This window comes from Dermacentor albipictus, chromosome 1 (genome assembly GCF_038994185.2).
Source record: "Dermacentor albipictus isolate Rhodes 1998 colony chromosome 1, USDA_Dalb.pri_finalv2, whole genome shotgun sequence".
NCBI classification, from domain to species: Eukaryota; Metazoa; Arthropoda; class Arachnida; order Ixodida; family Ixodidae; genus Dermacentor; species Dermacentor albipictus.
In genome coordinates, this window is record NC_091821.1 from 125,380,077 (window position 1) to 125,395,279 (window position 15,203).

The 15,203-nt window shown below is 47.1% G+C and overlaps 1 protein-coding gene across 3 annotated transcripts in view; it reads right to left on the minus strand.

Annotated features, from left to right (window-relative positions):
- Window positions 1-15,203, minus strand: part of CDase (neutral ceramidase) — a 101,125-nt gene that overhangs the window by 15,683 nt on the left and 70,239 nt on the right. For all 3 annotated transcript variants that reach the window (XM_065451162.1, XM_065451160.1, XM_065451161.2), the window contains 4 exons: window positions 8,665-8,742; window positions 7,733-7,850; window positions 3,114-3,236; window positions 1,472-1,558 (listed from right to left, as the gene is read on the minus strand). In XM_065451162.1, coding sequence (XP_065307234.1) covers window positions 1,472-1,558; window positions 3,114-3,236; window positions 7,733-7,850; window positions 8,665-8,742 — 406 coding nt within the window. The remainder of the gene's footprint in view (window positions 1-1,471; window positions 1,559-3,113; window positions 3,237-7,732; window positions 7,851-8,664; window positions 8,743-15,203) is intronic.

Below are 15,203 nucleotides of genomic sequence, written 5' to 3' on the forward strand. Positions count from 1 at the left end.
AGGGGCATGTAAGGAACGACGCGACAGCGGTCGACGTCCCTACATTTATTCAAGGAAGGAAATGCAGAGCCGAGGGGCGGCTGCGGCGTCTATAGCCCAGTCGGTGAGAGTCCCAGTACAGTCTTCTTTCGTCGGTCGCGCTCTGAGCCACGTGAGGCGATCAGTGATGATGATGTAGCATGATGACGAACGGCGGTTACGGTTACGCTACAACTTAAGCTTCTTCTAGGAAGGCAAGACGATGTGCGCGTGGAAAAAATGTGCAAAATTTGAAGCTCGCTAGAACTTTTTGTAGTAAGAATCACTCGAATTGATGCTGTAGTTTATAGCATAAACGGAAGTACGGCTAAGATTTGGGTAGTGCTGCTGACCGCGTACCTGTGGGGATTAGTTAGGTTGCTTCACGCAAGACGAATAATTCGAAATAACTGAGATGGCTTTTACCCTGCAGTGGACATAATTAGGCTGGTGATGAGGAAGCGGGGAAATGGTGTCGAACCTAATGGCACTTTGTCAACATATAGTAGAGCAGGTTATATGAATGTTTTGTGCTTACTTTGTGCAGCTGAGAGCTTAAATATGCACACACACTTCGTTTTCCAGTAGAATCCAGTAACGCATATACGTGCGCATTTTATATGTATTTCATGGCACTATTTATGCTACGTTATGTGTACAGCGCACTGCCTGTCAACCTTATTTAGTTAGCTCCAATAGCCATAAGCCCGCGTCTCTTTTCTTCCTTTCTCGTAAAAAGAATGGAATAAATTTCGAACTTCAAAGTAGTGAGCTGTGTGATGCTTAGCTGCATGCGTTGCGAGGTGGAGCCCCGAGAGCCCGCGCACGTCAATGTCATGACATGTCCTATGACAGTAACACACCAGTCAAACATAAAAATACTCAATTACCAAGACAGGCTTAAGTGGCAACACTTATATGGTAACAGAGCCCGCCACTCACGACTGGTTCTTCTTGCTTAAAAAAATGAAATATGTCCCCAAACTTGTAGTAACGTAAAAAAGAACGGTAACCCTGCATGGTCGCCAGTATTGCGAACGGTGAGGTTTTGTTCGCTAGAACATGCAAACCGTATGTTGGTTAGCATATTCGTTGTCCAAGTCTATAGAAGGGCAGTTGGAGCGTTCAGGAAAAAAACCAATAAATGAGCGTCATTTAGTTTTGATAAGAAATGCGGGTAGGTGACATAACACTGAATTTCGAAATACTGAAGGACTATTAAATCAGAACATATGTCTGACAAGGTCACGCTTCTGTTGTAAAATATGAGAAAATGTGGCGAAAACATGTTAGTGGCAACGCAGAAGAGAACTTCAGCTTAGTACTCATGTTTCGCCCTATCCCCTACGCACGATACAGTGATAAGTTCTCTGACAAGATAACATCGCGTTGCCACTGCGATGGCAAGGAACGAATACACTGAGAACGCCATAGTTTTACCGCCGCAACTTACCAATGCCTTTTGGAGCTGACGTTCACCCAGAATTTTTGTGCTTTCAAACATGTCTTTACCGGGACCAAAAGCGATGCATTTCTCAGTCTGAAATTAAAAGAAAGAAGGCATGCTCAATTACATAAAATGTGGCTGCAGCGGCACATGGCCAGGCCAATGAAAAAAATACAATGTCCCGAAGCGCCTTCGTTGGTCGACATCAATACCTATTGCTCAAAGTGACAGTGACAAGGGACCAGCAATGAAAGTTAAAGTTCGAATTGTGTTATACAAGAAAGAACAACTTGCACTTGCGCTTCAGTGCGCAAAGTATCGCAGGCTCACGGAGAAACACGCTAAGGTCTGTATGCCTACTGTGATGGACAAGTTAAATGCACTGTGCGCACGAGCTGTCACGGCGCCGTTTAACAAACCATCAAAGCACCCGTTGTCAACATTTAAAGATGCCTTCTCTGAAATGCAAAATTTCAACACAAGCGCATGTGGAACCGCCTGCCCGTATATGTCATAATTAAATGCTGTCTCGTTCTAATCAGCTAAAAATGAGGCCATGGCTGTCAGGAACGCTGTAGCTCAAGGACACCAATAAGGTCTACGATAAATAAATTTTACGACCCTTTCATGTGCGTTCAAAAGTTTAGAAGATACATTACGTCACCAGGCTTCCGATAATTATCGCTATGCTAGAACCACCTTTTTTGTTAACATAAACGCCCTGAAGAGAAGTTTCGTGGTTGCTGGTGACTGCATATATTTACAAAATCTTTCGGGTTACTAACTCTTAGTGATTATTACCGCACGAGACGGGCAGGGAGTGATTGATATCATTACTCTTCGTTACTGTGGGGAGAAAAGCAACACGACTAGAGGGAACAGCGACACTGTTGTCGGATGAGGCATCATGCTGCATGGCGACAAACCTGCTGCTTTATTTCTGCCAGCCTATAGCTGTCAACGGTGCTGAATTAACGATAAGGTGTCGCTTGCTCGCCGGCACGAATGCTTGCAGCATATTTGAGAAGTTTGCACGGATAGCCCGGCCATTCAAGCAGAGAACACAAGCGTTAACCGTTTCGATGGAGCTATGCCAACTGTGATTATTACAACGACACCGACAGTGTCGCGATGTCCCGTGAGACGAGTTGTGTGTTGCGCCGCTTGTCGCCTTCTTGTTGCTTGTTCTGTGCCCCTCAGTCTGCGTAGTATGGCTAGCTTGTCATCGTACAAACACGTTCGATACACTAGCGAAAATTGAGAAATGATGCCGTGTTCGCATATATAGCACTTTTGACGCACAATGCGTTCATTGTGAGCGCGAAATACTTGTTTATTATTTCTAATTCATTGTTTTTAATTTCTACTTTTATTTAGTGCCACACAGCTGAATCGCCTTACTCACCGGCGTGTTCGCTTGGCTGCAGATATCACAACAACAGTGACACTAGGATTTTGATCTAGTTGAATTACTAGCCCTATCGTTCCTGTCTAAAGTTACTTAGTCAATAGGCTGGCACAAATTTACCAGTTTTTTTTTCTTAGTAAGCATTATCTACTTGTTTATTTTTATTACTACACGTTCAAATTTGAATTACACATGGCGTGTTCTAGCGAAAACAAGAAAAAACGAAGTGTCAAGCCTCACCCGGCCGTTGCAAGTAGATTTCTCAAAATCGCAGGGCAGGCCCGTGTCGATGCAACGTGGCCCTCTCAGGTTGGGGGACACGTCGCCCTCATTGGACTGGGCAAATGCGGCGATGAACGGACCCTGCAAACCCAGTACCCGTCGTTCACAGTGGGCACACACAAGTGAATACTCACCCCAACCCCATCCAACGCCTAAATGTCCAGGAAATCAAAAGCACTTTAAAAAGGCCTTTCGGTTCCAAAAGGGACGAAACATGGACGAACATAACGCGCTATGGCATCCCGGTCGCGGCGGCCGCATTCTGAGAGAGGCGGAATGCAAATGCGCTTGAGTACTTAAGTTTGGGTGCACGTTAAAGAACCGCAGGTGGTCTAAATTATTCCGGAGTCTCCAACTACGGCGTGCCTCATAATTAGATCATGGTTTTCGCACATAAATTCCTAGAACTTAATTTTCAAAATTTGAATACACTTAGCGCCTTCGCTGAAAGACCTGCAGGCTTCTTTATGTTGACTGCGCTTTGCCTACAAATAGTTGAGCGCGACTTGTCAAAGCAATGTCGATTTCTGATCACACATGCCGATTCCGCGAGCCCGCTATCTTGATAACCGATGCTCAGAGTTTTAAAAAATCATGAGGTTTAACGGCCCTAAACTGAACAGTTGGTTTTGAGAGGCGCCGCAGTAGAGGGCTGTGCATTCATTTTGAATATCTGGGGCGCTGTAACGTAAAGCTATTCCAGACTTTTCTATTCCAGTTCTGCAAGCAGTCCTCCACGATTGATCCAAAAATTTTTGAGACACCACCCACTGTGCCTGTCTGTCACGCGACGTCACGAAAACCACGAGAACGCCCAATCTGATACAATATGTGCGCACTGGTTACGCATGATTGGACAAAACGAAAAATAATAATAATAATTCCTATTTCGAAGCCTTCTTCGCCATTAGCGAAAAAGGCGTCGTTTGACCAATTGCTATCGGTCAAACTTTTTCGGGCTGCGCCCTTTTTGCCTGTTTGTCACGCGACGTCACAAAACGGGCAAAACTCAGCGCGTCAAAGTGACGGGTGCGCGTTAAAGACACATTAATATGCCGAACAAAACTGAAAAGGTTTCTGAATAGCTGCAGACTTCCCCGTACCGAAAGGAAGAGAAGATGGCTGCGCGCCTAACGTTGTGGCATTGGCTACTCGGTGCTGCCGGGGTAATGACTTTATATGCGTATAATAAAAGATTTTGCGTGGCAGTATAACGTTATCGAGACCTTTCGGCACGTATACGACATTGCTCTGCCAACTCTTCTTTGTTGAGAATTCGTTTTAGCGGCATTTTTAACCTTCCGTTGCATGCCGCCGCGATTTTCGACCAGCCGCCGCAAGCTAAGAAGAAGCGGACCAATCCCAGACACCGGCACCACCTTCCTCATCCGGTTATCTACTTTCATTGTGCTGGCTCGGCCCCATCGAAACTCTCTCCACTTGAGCGTGCCCTTAGCCTCTTTTCAGTCAATTAGATAAGAAAAACTGCTCAATGTAGGCAATGCTATTGGCTGCGAAATCCGTGGGTATGCGTCTATTCTCTCCTTCCCAAAAGCGGAGAATAGACGTTGAAGGAGGCTTTATGTTTGGACAACAACGCCAGTAGGTTCTCTGTCTGCTGTGGCGTCATATCGGTGTGGATTGCACTAGTGAGAACGGAAGCAGGAGCCGCGTCTACAGCTATAGGTGGTTGTCTTATTTCAATATTCAAGGCAAGCACAGAGACAGGCTGTGTGTCGACGACGCACGTGACAACAGCGCCTTAAAGAAGCAATGTGGGCTCACTGGTTGTGTTCAGTGCAGCCAAAGTAGCTGTGCCCTTAGTGAAGCGAACAAGGCTGGGTGCTAGTGCAATCACTTTGGATAGGCAACGGGGTGACGGCACAACTAGAACGTCACGACTGGTGATGCCACAGCTAACTGCAAGAAGGTGCTCGTGGCCAGATGCCACTACACATCTTAAGCGGAGGCGCGATTGGTACAAGTCGTCTGAATTGTTGGTGTCTCAAACGAACGAGGCATTGTCGGCAAGAGATGAAATCAGACGCGGAAGAAAGTAAGTCCCACCCTAGAATAAGCACGTGAGCACAAAAAGTCAGCACTGCGAACTGAATATGATGTCGTATACCGTCAATGGACACTCGAGCGGTACACTGCACTGATGGCCGAATTATATCATTTGCACCACGTAGAATAGGTCCATTGTAAGGTGTGGTAACCTTGCGTAGACGAAAGCACAAGTGAGCGTGAATAATGGAAATAGCAGCTCCCGTGTCAATCAGTGCTTGAAAGTCACACTTTCAACAGACACTATTCAATTATTGGCCGGGCTTCCTGGAGGAATTGTAGTCAGTGCGAGCCATGCAACTTTCCCTCCAAAGTAGCACCATCTAGTTTTTCAATCGGTAGTCAGGGGTGCGGCTGGCTGGCTGAAGGGGAGATGTCGAGCGTAGGAAAAGGGGGGGGGGGAGAGATCGGCGACGTCCTGGACGGTAGTTGAGAGGCGCTTAGGGAGGCGGAGAAAAGGAGCGTGGTGCAGGCCGGCGCTCGTATTGACTCGGAGGAAGCAACGGATCTGTTTCGTAGGCATCGTAGCCACGGCGTTCGTCCTGTTGGCGTTTTCGACAAAACTGCGATATATGGCCGATAAGAGCGCAATAATAACAAATTGGCCAGGGCGAACGCCAGGTAGGGTAAACTGCAGGGGCAGGTACACAGGGTGCTAGAGACGCGATGAGGTTATGAGCAGTGCCAGGGGCAGGAGGCACTGTCTGAATGAAGGCTGGTTCTATGGCCGCAACCTGAGCATACGAGGTGTTGGAAGGGTGCAGTTCGCAGCGCAGGCCATGGAGGTAAGTTCCTTTATGATGATGTCGCACAGTCCAGGAACGGAAGATTGAGTTTCAGTGACGGGAGGAGTGAGCAGACCATGCACTTGAAGCTCTTCGCGTATGAGAGCTCGAATAAGCATACGCAGGTATATCCGAGGAAAGACGTGTGCCACAGGCGCCAGGGTGTAAACAGATGGCCTGCAGTGCGTTCAGGTGTTGGCAAGTCCCGATGACATCGTCAGCGGTCGTGGGATCCATAATCACCAGTGCGTTGAATGCGACGTGTCCAATGCCCTTTAGGATGTGACAAACGCGATCCTATTCTCTCATGGCGGCGTCAACACGGCGGCAAAGGGCGAGAACGTCTTCAATATAAGAGGCGTATGTTTATCCAGGAAGTTGCATGCGTCCATCGAGCTTTTTCTTGGCGACCTCAGAGCGGACGTTTGGCACGCCGAAAATTTGCCTAAGTTGGTGTTTCAACGCGGCCCAGTCAGGTAACGTGGTCTCATGGTTAAGAAACCAGATCATGGCAACGTCAGTCAGGTAGAAGGCGACGTTTCGAGGATTCTGAAAGTCATCCCACTGGTTAAAGTCACTCATTCGGTCGTAATTGTCCAACCAATCTTCAACCTCGTCACCACAGAGGCAAGCGAACGTGGTAGGGCAACGCGCTGGCGAGTGGTGACGGTCAATGAGGGAGCGGCCGGTTGGGCAGAGACGGTGACGCAGGAGGCTCGTGGTGGCTCTTCTTGCGCCATGACGGCGGAAAGGCGGAACAAACGGCGACCTGAGCAAAGCTCCAGGGACACTCCAAGTCGCAGAGGACCAAGGGGTCGAGAGCAACCTCCACCCCTCGCGAGGCACCTGTTAAATCTCGACGCTTTATTCAGCGGGGTCAGGCGCTCAAGCGCATGGCCAGCGTCATGCGCTTGAGCGCCTGACCCCGCTGAATAAAGGTTCTTGTAATTTGACTAATAAAAATCGGGGCCCTCGGTTTTGTTTCTTTTCGTTCACACACACACACACACACACACACACACACACACACACACACACACACACACACACACACACACACACACACACACACACACACACACACACACACACACACACACACACATATATATATATATATATATATATATATATATATATATATATGTGATATGAACGAGAAGAAAGAAAGCCGAGTGCCCCGATTTTTATTAGTCAAATTATAAGCCAACCAACGATGACACAAAGGACAACACAGGGGGAAATACTTGTATTTCTTCATTGAATTAAAGGAAATCATAAATAAATGAAAATTAAAGTGGATGAAAAGCAACTGACCGCAGGTGGTGTACTAACCCACGTCTTCGCATTACGCGTGCGATGTCTTTAGCCACAGAGCTACCGCGTTGGCGTTTCCCCGGCCACTTGGCTATTTATGCAGTACTACTAGAAATAACTCTTCCTGCGAGTGTTAGCCAGCGCCACCCCGCACGGCCATGGCAGTGGCTGCGGAACATTCTATCCACCGCAGGCGTCATATACTCGTACATATAATTTTGGTGAGTGCTGCTAAACCAACAAGAAATACAAGAACGAATTTTTTTAAAGATAAGAATTTCACAACTATTGAATAATGTGCCTTTCTTATTTTATTTTTTAAAACCATTGCATGAGTTGTCCTCTGCGAAACGAAAGCGACCAAGTTTCGAGCAATAGTTAATGCCAGGTTATTTCTTCACAACCTACCTTTCCGGGAAGATTCTTGTTCATCGTGTATTCGAACATGAGCTCAGCGTACCCCTTGTTGTCACCGCTGATGAGTAGGTTACTGTTGTTCATGCTGGTAGGGTGAACGGCGAACCAACTGAAAAGGAGCGTGCCCTGTAAAACATTTGCAATAGCCCTGGAATTTTGAAAAGCGGTGTCAAAGGATATCCTAACGAAACCTCAAGATTTAGAGTGCCGGCGATGCAAGACCAATTAGCCCCAACTGCGGCATTGTTCCTCGTTTCATATCTACGTTAAAATTACGCGCAATATAGTGTTCCGTGATCTTACGTTTTTTAGATCCTATGTTTTACATGCCGTAGGTAGTCGCTGATTTGCATACAGATGTTAAGCCATCCGCAGTGATGTCAGATCACGCAATCCTAAAAGCCTACACACGGTTTAATTGGAGACGCTAATGCTTTTTCTCAAAGCTTAATTTACAATGAGTGTAACAACTTATTTTCCCAGTTTGCGCTTCCTTATCCGGCGCAATTCCCAGCAAAGCAAGAACCGATAAAAGCGAGCGAAAGATATCACCGAACACATAAGATTAGCATCACTGCAGTTATTGTATCAAGTACCACGCTTGCTTAGGAATAAGAACTGCACGTTTATCAATATCCCTTATCTTTCCCCCCATTTTCTGTGCGTGTACTGGCAAGCCACTTCCGTTTTCTCTTGTTTCTTCTCTTTCTTTTTTTTTGTTTTTTGAAAGCACGCTAAGAAGGATAGGTTTTCTCTTCGTTCAAGAAAATTTGTCCCACACTGAAAAAATTTTGATTAAGAAACATGAGTACACGCTATTTGACCTAAGTTCCGCCATCAGCTTTAGGGCCTCAGTTTCTTCTTTTCCAGCCGACGCCTCATAACAAACAAAAGTGACTGACGCAAACATGGTAATTCCTTACTTTATCATCGCTACTGGGTTGTTCTGGAGATCGGTGAACTTGAGAAGCAGCATTTTCGTGTCCGTGTTGTTCTTGTACCTGCGGGACAAGAAGCATTATGATGCGGCTGCTCTCATCTATGCCAAAAACACTGCACTAGAGAGAGAGAGAGAGAAAGAGAGAGAGAGAGAGAAATCTATACAATTTGCTGCTGCAACTGCCCATTAACCAACGTCAAATTATACGAGAAGCTAAAAGCTACGCTTTCGATTTGAAAGCAGTCATTTCGTGCAAATATTTTTCTGTTCTAGTAACAATAGAGCTCCAAAGAACTATACATATAACTAATATTTCGGCCTATTTCTTTTGACGGGACAAAATAGCAGCGGTCTGTGTTCCGGCCCATTTGGCGCAATATAATCATGAAGAAAATATCTAGTGCATGAAGAAGTCCAAAACCCTCAGTGCGTGAAGAAGTGACAGCGATAGGATTTACAACGTTCGCGCATTTCGGGCGCACTAATTCGTCGTCATCGCTCCTCTTCAAGTGTGAAAGTGCCGTGAGAGTAACACTCGCCGTTCGTGGAAACTTCTTGGTCTTAGTTGGTCTTAGTTCATAGATGCGGGAATTTCGGAAATGTTTGGCTGTTAAACTTCTTCGCAGCCTCACTCGACTCCTCTTCAGAAGTGCGTTGATGCAGCGTCAAAATAATCGGCAAAAAAGAAATATTGGCGGACCACAGAAACCTGCCGATGATGAAAGGGATTTCTTTCCTTGTCATTGCAGGCAGTCTGTAAGGAGCAGCGCACCCACGTTAGTGGCTATGGCGCTGCGCTACTAAGCGCGAGGTCGCGAGATAAAATCCCGGCCAAGGCGGCCGCATATCATAAATGCACAAACGCCCGTCTGCCATGCAGTGGGTGCACGTTAAGTAACCCCAGCTGTTCCAAATAAATCCGCAGTGCCCCCACTACAACGTGCCTCATAACGAGATCGTCGTTTCGGCATAGAGTTTCATACGATAAGTACTACAGGGAGCTCTGGCGCTGCGATCGCTCAGAAACCATGGGAAATGGTGGGAAGTACACGCATTTGTCTGATCTTCGTACTTCTGGATTCAGACGTTCTCGTGGATTTGTTTATTACGCTTGATCTGTCTTCATTGTCCTAAATTTCAAAGCGATACGTGCTTTTCTAAGTGCAGAGCACTCCGCGAACAGGCACAATCGCCACTAATTGCAGTGGTTCAGACTGTTAAGCTGGCCAATTCGAAACGCGCCAAGCGTCTCAACACGCTGGCTAGCCCGCAAGAAATTAGGGCGTCCTACGCCGTGTGTCGTTGCATGCGTCCGTGGCGTGATGGTTTCAATATGGGGCTGCTGTGGTACAGGTTCCGTGCTCGAATCATGCCGTCGGACAATTTTAATAATGTTCATTTAATTATTTATTACACGGTATTTTGTTGCAAATGGCGAATTTACAAAGCCGTTCGAAGCCGAAAGGACGAAGCTTAGGCAAATCCATGTACTTCCCTGATTATCACGCTGGCTCAACCACTCCCACTGCAGCTCCCGTAGCCACCAGCGCCTGAATTCCCTCCAGTAATTATTGCACGAAACTCTATGGGTTTGCGCCAGTAAAAGCCCAGGCTTTCTTAGTGCAGAACATATAGCTATACAGCAATGCCTTGCGGGGCTGGCCCGGCATTCAGGTCAATGCTCGGCACATGGCGGGATACAGCTCTCCTTTCTTATCGCACTTTCTGCGGGTGCTCTGGCGAACGCGCTCTGCCCGCAACGAGGAAATCAGTAATGGTGGGCATTTTCAATGACGTAAAAAGAATACATCTTGGCGCTACAAAATGGAAACGTCACAAAAGTTCCACAAGGAAAACAGCGGTGAACATGGACGTTTCAGCGCTCATGCAACTCGGGCAGACACGTGGATCCGTTTTACACCGCGCCCTCGTGAGCGCGTCGAGTATGCACTCTTATTCAGCCAGCTGGTTTGCAGAACGTACGTGAGACGATCCCGCGTCTTGCTGAAGGAAACGTGTATATATATATATATATATATATATATATATATATATATATAGTCTCAACAGAAGGTAGACTTTATACGCACTGCTTGACACGCCGGGACTAATTACGAATATTGCTGGAGCAGCCCGACATACCGGTCCCTCGCGCATGCCCCAGGCGTTTGCGACCTCATAGCAACAGTCAGCAGCAGACGCGTTTAAAGCGGGTCTCGGATGGTAAAATTAGACGCTTTTGCCGCGCCTTGCCGATCGCAACCCCGGTGCTCGCAACTTTTGTTTACGGGCGTTTTTTTCCGCCCCTGGTACTCGTTTATTTTTGCCAGTACTGTTTATTCAGTTCTGCGGGGCATTTGTAGACAGCCTCACCGCATCCGCTCTGTGACCAGCGGTTGGCTGCTCAGGATGATGTAGCGGAAGCGGCTTCGATCAGCCGCAATGACGATCACATTTCTCTGAGCGGAATAGCAGCCATGCTTGTGTACTATATGTAGATACGAATTAAAAATTGTTAAATGGTGAAAATCATTTCTAAAAGCTGTAATAGCTCGCATAGTATCTGATTTGTTTGGTCTTTAAAGCGCAACTTTCGCGTTTTTTTTAGCATGTTAGAACAAACGTATTTTTCAAATTAAATATACTTTTTGTCACCTGTACGGTGGGGCAATTCGCTTGAGAACCTGGAAATAAATTGAAATAATAAAAAAGTATCGAAAGCAAAGCTGAACTGGATATCTTGTACCACGACCTACTGAGCTCCAGACCTACGCAGATGTCCCTTCTCCATCGCGCCTGGTCCAGTTAAACCCTTGTGCCGCTTGGGACAAACGTACGGGCAGAATGGCTCGCTTTTCTCTGCTTCCACGATCTGTTCCAACACTCGTGCTGCTATTTTGGAAGCTACAAAGCGCTTGTATTGGCGGTGAATGCATAAATTTACAAAAATAAAGAGAAAACAAGATTTGCGAGTGTCTGCGTTTGAATAGTGAGATTAGAGGAGGAAAAGCGATGCAAGAAAGGTAAACTACAAGTACATATGGCAGACGGAATAACTTTTCCTTTCTTGCCTCTGTAAGAAAATGAAAAAAAAAAGATGTTTTTAAACATTCATAGTATAAACTAGCTTTTTTTAGTTGAATACATATATCCCAATGTCAGAGATGACATTATGATTTATTGCTGTGTGCCGTAAGGCAACAAGAGAGAGGATCTGGCATAAGTTTTGAAAGTAAATTCTGCGCCCGATGTGTACAAGACAACCAATCGAGCCTCTTTCAAGGAAAGGTGGGATTACTTTTTTTTTAGTAATGTTTGACATCTCGGTGAGTTCAAAGCTTGCAAAAGGTATCCCAGTGTTTTAATGCCTGCCGCACTGCAGGCCTTGTGTCACGGAACTCTTTTCAAACTGCGAAGGCTAGCTTTTCTGTGTGGTACGGCGGCAACATAACGGTGGTGCGAAAGATCCGTACACAGTGAAGCTGTACGCGTACGTCTCCTCTTGAAATAACGACATACTCACGGGCAACTTTTAAGACTTAAGATAAGTGGTAATCGTTCTGTCCTCGAACGTATACGGTGTTTCCAGTTTCTAAACAGCGCAGTAGCGAACTTGACAAATTAAACAACGAAGCCGTTGTGAACTTTACGAACTCTAAAAACACGGTGACTTAGTGTGCAAGAGCTGTGCGGTTTGTTACTGCGTGCAATACGACAATGGGAGCAACTATTTAATACTACTTTACGGAGCAGCAGACTAAACGCACCGACATTTTTTAGTGATCTTTTGGAGGCAAGTGACCAATCAAAGCCTCGTGACATCACTGTCACTGTGTTCTCAGAAATCGTCAACCATGCAAGCAGTTCGTCACAACACAACAGCCGCCGTTCTAATCCGCCTCTTTCACTTTCCTGTGCTGCCCTCTGCCGCACGCCGCTGAAAACGTTTTCAAAGGGTCCCGGGGCTTTCACCGGTTGATTTGTGTACCTGCGCCCACGTTGAGTGCGCGTCGGTTGTGCGTTTCGTGGATCGCGAATCATTATTAATAGCTTCTCTGGGACAGCATGTCGTTCCTGGAAGCCATGTAGCATTCGCTGACAACCTGGTGAACAGGCCTGAGTGCGCTGTTCTGCAAACAGTGCGGCCGATAAAAGCACGCTGAATTCCGTTTCGCGGCACTGCTGCCTTGGAATTTGTCACTGATTTCTGCACTTAGACATCGCTTTTTGTATTCGTTTTACACATTATTTAGACATATCGCATATTCAAGAAGTCTTCGAGCGCAGCCTTCTGCGTCCGATTTATTAAAGCGGTGCACTTGTTTACACCGACATCTACAGCCGCAGGTCGTTGTTATCGTTTAATATTGCGGAAAAGGTCCATCGCTGATATGAAATAGTGTCAAAATATAGCAAAACATGCATATCTGCGCATATGTGCCATGGTGTTACACCCTGAGACAAGTCAATATGAGCGGCCGAACCACTTAAACAACGGCAACTGTGATCCACATACATATATTACGGGCTGTTAATTAACTCATTCTCGCTTTTCTTTAACTCCATCATACTTACAGGTTTAGCGTCCCATAGAGCATTATTAGAGAAAACTGTGCTCGCATAAGTGCTCATTTGTAGCCCGTCTTGTTCTCTCACGAAAACGCGCGGATGCCATCGCTCACACGGCGTTGGTATAAATGAGCGAGGCGGTTGTTTATGCTGCTGTATACCGAATACACCGTCTCTTGTTTGCCGCTTGACGCAGAGGCAAACAGTGCATCTCTGAAATTGAGAAATGTGTCGGCAAAGCAACACGTACAGGCCCACCCATATACGTAGCGAATGCGGCCGACAGTCTACAGGTACGGTGACGTACAGCTGTTGGCATAGCGCTGTGTCGCCGCTTACCGTTTATTGTGTACGCGCCGTGCGAAGTGAAGAGTAGCTGATTTCAAATCGCTAAAGCCAGAATTGAACTAAAAAGCCGTTCCGTTCGACCTAACTGCTTACATTTCAGTTCAGGTCCGCCGGTATGTGCACGACCTCGACGGCGCCAGGTTAACCTTCGCTGAACAGGATCGACATTGGCTCAAACTTCGTGGGCACGGCTTGAGAAGGTTAAAGGTTGTGCATTTCAACTTGGTAGGCGTGCTTGACTCACTTTGAGCACGATTAATTATATATACAAGCGAAGACGCTGTCGCTATTGTGTTGTCGGTACGACGGCCGATCGCGCGGGGTTCGGTCGAACGATAGTAGGCACGCTGATTTTGCCGGTTCCTCCGACAAGAAAGCCTGTCGCAGTACAACTCGCGCTCGTCGGTTGCGTCGTTGTCGACCTGGTATGATAAAAAGGTTTCAGTGACGCACAATAGTCGCTCAATCATAGGAGTGAGCCTCTTGTCGGTCTCGTATCGACCCAGTGTTGCCGGGCCTTATGAGTACGTGCAGTCAGGAACGCGCTGCCACCACCAGCAAGTGATGACCGACGCTGCAAAAAGACTTCGTCAGCAACGTGATGTACTTAAGTGTCTCCCAAGTGCAACGCAACGGGTTTTTCGTTAAATTAGCGAGCCATTCATGAAAGGCGGCAACTACCTGGCTCACGGTGCAGTCCGGACAACTCGGACAATGCCCTGGCCGCTTTCTCTTTTGAAGTGGAGTTGCGGTCTTACGCTACGCACGTTTTCGGCACCGCGCCGACGTCGAGCTACCAGTAGAATTTCAACGCGCTACACGGCACGAGTGTTTGCAGCAGCGCGCGTCCAAGCCTTCCGCCCCCCCCCCCCTTTTTTTTTATTTTTCGGGGGACTTCCCAGCGCGCGGCCACGCGCGCGACGCTTCCAAAACGTTTCGCGACTAATCGTCTAGGGCAGGGCGCATGCGCCGTCGTGCCATGGAAGAGGCGGATTACAACGCCGCCTCAGTCAACTGTAGAGTAGCAGACGAACAGGTCACAAAAGCGACGGCCAACGGTTGAACGAAAGTGGGAGCAGGCGGCTCCCATACAAGTGGGTTATCTGTGCAGGTCTGGAGTTCTAGTAGGCCGTGGCTTAGACAGCCGCCATATTATGACGTCAGAGAGTGAGGCCATAAAGGAAAGACAGGGAGGCTAACCAGTTATGACGTCAAAGTCTACCCTTCGCGAACGCGAAGAGCGTCAGCGCTCGTCCTGTCGTCCTCTCTGTCTTTGTCCCTGCTATTTTGCGCTAGTCTTTTGAATAATGATGACACACCAACTAGCCCAGCTTTCTGCCTTGGTCAGCACGAAGACCTCCTTTAAATGACATAGTTTAGCCATACGTGCCCAGAAGCTTCCATGAAATTCAAGGTAATTTAATAAATCAGAGACCACTCCATATTATGCGCTATTCCATTAAAAGGTATGTGCACTTTCATGCCTACAGGCCGAAAAATAGTCCTTGCCAGGACGAACACTAGCGCAAAGCGACTACTTGGGAAAAACCCGCAACTCGGTCGCTATCGCCTGTTGTAGAAGGGGCTGACGTCAGGAAACACAGT